This window comes from Triturus cristatus, chromosome 4_1, assembly GCF_964204655.1.
Source record: "Triturus cristatus chromosome 4_1, aTriCri1.1, whole genome shotgun sequence".
NCBI classification, from domain to species: domain Eukaryota; kingdom Metazoa; phylum Chordata; class Amphibia; order Caudata; family Salamandridae; genus Triturus; species Triturus cristatus.
The window spans coordinates 757,675,880-757,681,442 of record NC_140585.1 but is presented as its reverse complement, the minus strand read 5'-3'; the positions used below and the strand labels follow the sequence as shown (position 1 = coordinate 757,681,442).

Sequence of the window (5,563 nt, the reverse complement as noted above, 5' to 3'; positions counted from 1 at the left end):
GCTACTATCCCTGAATTTGGGCTACATTTGGGCTATCCCTCAAATGTAGCCCAATCACTACAAAATGGCCGTTCGGCCACGCCCCCCTCTCCCCCCTCCCAACCTGCCCGGGCGGCAGACCTCGCGGTGCTCGGCTGCCCCCCAGGCTCCCATTGCGCATAGGTAAATGCATTCCACTGTTAATAGTAGAAGGCTTTACAGGAGGCGGAACTGGAAATGAAAGTAATTGTTCAGGACATGTTTTAGTTGAGAGTATAAACCGTGAGGCAGGCCGGAGCTGTGGAGAGCTGCTTCTGTGAGCCTGTTACATTGAGGGATGTGATGACATCACCGGTGTGCGCGTGCTGCAAAGGTAAATACTCCGATACGGAAGAGAAACCACCGGCGGACTTGCAGTGATTGGCAGAGCAAAATCATAAATTATACTGTACGAGGACAGAACATTCAAAGTCCCTTTTTGTGCGCTGTCGCCAGGTTATCCCGGCGAACGGGGAGTCGGAGCTACGCTTTCCTCACTTACCCATGTTCCTTGTCTCTCAACTGGTAGAAAGAAACTTTCCTGAATGAAGGGAAGACCCAGGGCCAGAACGAGTCACACAGGGGGAAAGTCAGCTGGAAGCAGGTGAACCAAGAGGCACTTCACCATGGAAAGCCCGGGCGCCCTGAAAAGTCCTATAAATGGGGTGAACGAGTGTTCCCAAGGCAGAGACTCAAAGCTCCAGACCGAGGAAGCGACGAGCGATAGAAACCCAGAAGACCAGAATGATTTTCAGGACCTCAGCATGCTCCATTGTGGTAAGAAACCCTTTGCCTTCTATGAAATAGCAAAACGATGATCTGCTTTCAGCATATATGTATGCCGAAGGTTTGCACATTCTGTCATCAGCTGCTGGTTTGGCCACTTAATAAGTGTGTGATCTTGGGTGAAACCTTTCTAGCAGAAACTGGAAGCCATGCTGCTATTCCATGTCTGCAGGGGTGGGGCGTGAGGGCGCTTAGCAGGTCAGGCTACAGCAGTGTCTGTAAGGGATATGGCCCAATAGAAAAGCATTGAGGTCTTTTCAAAGCAACTCTTTCTATGCGACTGGAGACAAGTTCTAAAAATCTAAATATAAAACTAGCAACAACTCTGGATCTTATCTGTTTTATGAAAAAGGGAGATAGTTGGGGAGTGTTGTGTTGTGTTTTCACTTTGCGTCATTTAAAGAAGTGTATGTCCATCACACAGGGAACGAGTAGGACACTCTGCAGTCCTCACACAACTGCTCTTGACAGAAGACGTTTCCACTTTAAGAGACTAGATACAGGTTTCTTAGAACCGGCTTCTACTAATAGGGTGGGATGCTGCAGACTGGATAGATATCCTTGTCAGTAGGCAGATATTGCTGCATGGTGTCCAAGAGCGCCGAAGGGACATTGAAAGGTATGTTTCATGAAATACTTTTAGCATAGTATAGCTTTGCATCACACAGCATTCAGTGGCAGCGTGTCACAGCATAAAAGCATTTTTCTGACAATTCAAACGTCGTATCATTCTTTCCCAAAATTATGATATTTGTATAATAATAGTACAATAATTTACGCCAAATTGTACTTGACCAAAGGTTGCCACTTTATTACTTTAACATTCGTATTTCTTCATTTCTCCTTACAGGCCATCACACTACTGGCCCTTTGTTCCCCAGCAATTTTACTTCCGACCGAATATCTTGGCCAAGAGCAGTCTCATGAAAATGATCCAGAAAGAGACCTGGCAGCGAAGACCAGAGACAGGTGCCCTGGTAGAGGGAGTGCCAGGTTCCCTCACAGTGCCAAAATTGACCTCCGGGCCATTGACGCTGGTGCTGAAGACAGGATGATGGCAGACATCAGTAGCCGATCACTCTCACCTTGGGCGTACAGGTACGGATTCACAGCTCTTGACACTACAGGATCTGATTTGATACATCTTATCTAAGAATATGCCATGTTACCTCGCATGCTTTTTTAACGCATGCCATTACAACGCGGTCATTACAACGACCGCGTTCTAACAACGCATGCCATTACGACACAAGTCGGAACAACGAATTGCTCTTGGGGGGGCGCTGGATGTTGGAATAGTATAATTTACTATTCCAACTCCAGTCTGTGCAACAGCAAGGAAGGTGTTGGATTTTAAACCCAACACCTTCTGACCCCTAGAGCAAGTTGTTGTTCCGACTTGCAGAGTAATGGCATGAGTTGTAACAACGCAGTCATTGTAACAACCGTCTTGTAATGGCATGCAGTGTTCCGTAATCATGGCAAATGATGTTTACCCTTATCTAAACATGGCCAATGTGTACTTCCTTTGAGAAATGTTTCAACTTAAGAATCCATTAGTTGTCATTTTAAATATTTGGTAATAGGCACGCAAAAGCAGCTTGGGCAGTGCCACCAAGGGCTAGCTGAGCCACTTTCTTGAAGCCCCTGCTGTGGTCAGGAGTAGGAGTGAAACATTCAATGCCTCCCCATACCCGTCACATTAATCCTCCAATTAACATGTTGTTTTTAGGTCGCATCAATGTCTTCCAATAAATGATGCTCCGTGGTCATTTACATATTAGAGCCACATCCTCACTGCTACTCTTAAGAATCTTCTAAAAAAAATGACATCAATGTGGATAGATCCAACAGTGATTGGCCAGCAGATATCATTTGATAGGTTATAATAAATCCTTTCTGAAATAGTCAGCGGCTTGGATAAAAGTGGATTCAGCGCCAGCTTGCTGAAGGAATTTTGATATATTTTTAGGGGTGAATCCTAATCAACCCATGGTGGCAAATGTATCGATTTGTTTATTTCTGCAGCACTAAACACTCATGGGAAACCGCTTCAAATGTATACAGTAAATAGATGAATCGGGAATGAGAGGCGAGGCTGTGGCAGGGGAGGGTGGATGGGAAGAGAGGAGGAAGAGACAAGACTAATGCACAGTCAGAAGATCAGTATTTAGAAGAGGTCGAGATCCCAGGGATTCCATGAAGTTACAGGAAAGGCATTTCTGGGTCTACAATTCACATTCAGCTCTCCGCATTAATGTTGATATTTTTCCATGCACAGAGGATCCCATGGGCAGGATCCTTGTCTTCTCCACAGAGGCTCTTATTTTGTACCAACTGGAGGTGATAAGGAAACTGAATACAGAAGTTGGGGAAGCCGCCCCTAGTTTGATTCTGGTGCTTGTGAAAATCTAGAAATCGAAATCATGTCAGATACATATATGTGCAGCAGAAAGTGGCATTAGACTTGAGCATAAAGGAAGTGTTGTTTCAACAATGAAGCACAAAGCATACCTCACTGACTGACCCTCTGTTGCACATCAGTAGCTGGTGGTCTCAAGACTCTGCCTCTGTACTGCTCCCAGTAATTCTTGTAATGAACAAACACACAGAGGTGCCCACACACGTTCCTCACTGAACTCCCTTGCTAGAAGTCGTGGAAAGCTCTTTCGCTAGAGATCGTAAAGTAACGAGTCGATGTTTACTTTTTCCCTATAAAATCACACGGTGCACAACAATTCATAAATGACCATTGAGGTTATATAGGTTGGGCATTCGCAGTATCTTTTACTAAGAGCCATATAGCTGAATGGGGTGGGCTGTGGTGTCTAGCAAATATGATTATATTATTATTTCTAACATTTCTATCTCTTAGGTGGTCTGTTATCTTCAGACCAGTAAAGTGATAGCATTTCGTCACTCCACTCCATGGCGTACAACATTTTCTAATTGCAGAGACATTGTGGTGGCCCACAGCTGGCAGTGCGTGGTCATGCCTTGCACATCTGCCAGCTTAGCTTGCACAGACTGATAACCCCTACCTTGGGGGCCATTGCTTTCATTCTTTCAGGCGGCTGAATTTGGACTAGAATAGTAAGCCAAGTTTATTATAAAGCCCTTAACCTATCAAATGAGATTTCTGATTAAATTGCCTACTTCTATAGAGATGAAACCGTGAAAAACAGGGCCAGATATGGTGGGTACAAAATACCATTCATTTGAGCTATATATAAAAAAAAGGGAAGACAGAAAGGCAAATGGGAAATAAGGGAAGCAGGAATGAAAAACATAGATGAAGAAAGGTGGGAAGGAAGGAATGAAAATGGTATATAAATAGGGAAGGAAATACAGAAAGAGGCAAGGTAAGAGATGTAAAAGAGCGATGAATTCAGTAGAGTAAAGCAAAGAGGGGAAGCAAGGAGAGGGAGGCAAGGAGTAGGAAATTGACTAAAGAAAAAGCAGGTACAAAGGAGGAAGGTTTGAATAGAATAAAGGAAATAGGGAAACACGGATCGCCATAAGCACCTTCCTTAAGTCTTATTGCACCAAAAAACGATAATCAGGACGATTGATATTTCTCCTCACCTGTAATATACAGCCGTATTCTTGCATGTAATAGGAAAGTCTCGTAATGCGCCAACACTTTAAACTTTGCATTGTTCTGTTTTCTTTGCAGTGTGGATACGGATGTGGACAGAAAGCCTGGGGTCATCGTGGAAGCCAAATGTCTTCACTCCATGTGCCTGGACTATGAGGGGCGGAGGGACACTCGTTTGAACTCCGTTCCCATCAGGCACCAAATCCTTGTGCTGCGCCGGGAGCCGAAGGGCTGCGGCCAGAGTTACAAGCTGGAGAAGCAATGGGTCACTCTTGGGTGCACCTGTGTCCGGGCTGCCATCAGCTATGCCTCATACTGAGGCCCTGTGGGCTCAGACTGTGGCCTGGCCTCAGATCTGCTCAACACCTGTCATCGTTTTTCACTCACTGACTCGCAACAAAATGTGATTAACATCAACGCCACAGTCATAAAAACCCGAAACAGAAAGGTTCGGTAATGGCAAGTCTTATCAGTGAGTTCTTGGCATATCCATTCCATTGAGTCTTGCTAGGACAGTGACGCAACGCAGCCCTCATCAAAGCTTTATATAAATGTCTGAAGCTTTTCAGGTCATATTAAAGGGACACCATTTAACTGGCAATTATAAAGGCTTAAGAAGGTTGGTCCAACAATGGGTTTTATACTTTTTTTTAATAAAAGTAGTGAACATTTCTAGGAAATTATTTGATAGATTTTGAATCTGAAAGTCCACTAATGTATCCATTTAAATTCTAGTAGTTAAGTTAACTTCCTATTTTTTGGACTATGAGTTGTATATATTTATGTATTTATTTTTCTATCCATGTATTTATGATCTATTTACATTTTTGAAGAATTAATCTGTGTCCTACTAAGTCTCTACACAAGACAGTGCACCCAGTTTTTAACATCATTTGTTGAATAAATGTTTTATAAACTACTTATTTTGCACGTAGTTTCTTATATATCCATTAAAGGATCGAATAAAGCATATTCAATAACAACATTTCTACGATTGGCGCCATCAGATTGAAATACCTTTCAAAGTTATGCTGCACTTCAGTCCTGCATGCTCGTTCTTTAAAAGTTGATGCTTACAAAATCCATGGGTGGATGTTATGCCAACCCTCTTACTTGCAGGCGTCACAATTATATAAGAAACCGCTCTGCATTCTTTACTTT

The 5,563-nt window shown here is 43.4% G+C and overlaps 1 protein-coding gene across 1 annotated transcript; it reads left to right on the top strand.

Annotated features, from left to right (window-relative positions):
- Nucleotides 1-618: 618 nt before the first annotated feature.
- On the top strand, nt 619-5,320 carry LOC146855491 (interleukin-17A-like). Its single transcript, XM_085650611.1, has 3 exons — nt 619-795; nt 1,655-1,902; nt 4,481-5,320. The coding sequence occupies exons 1-3, from the start codon at nt 763-765 to the stop codon at nt 4,719-4,721; spliced, it is 522 nt and encodes a 173-aa protein (XP_085506737.1). The 5' UTR covers nt 619-762; the 3' UTR covers nt 4,722-5,320.
- Nucleotides 5,321-5,563: the final 243 nt, after the last annotated feature.

Coding starts and splice junctions, on each gene's coding strand:
- LOC146855491 (XM_085650611.1), top strand. CDS start 763: ATGATTTTCAGGACCTCAGCATGCTCCATTGTG. Junction 796..1,654: donor CCTCAGCATGCTCCATTGTG/GTAAGAAACCCT, acceptor TTCTCCTTACAG/GCCATCACACTACTGGCCCT. Junction 1,903..4,480: donor CTCTCACCTTGGGCGTACAG/GTACGGATTCAC, acceptor TTTTCTTTGCAG/TGTGGATACGGATGTGGACA.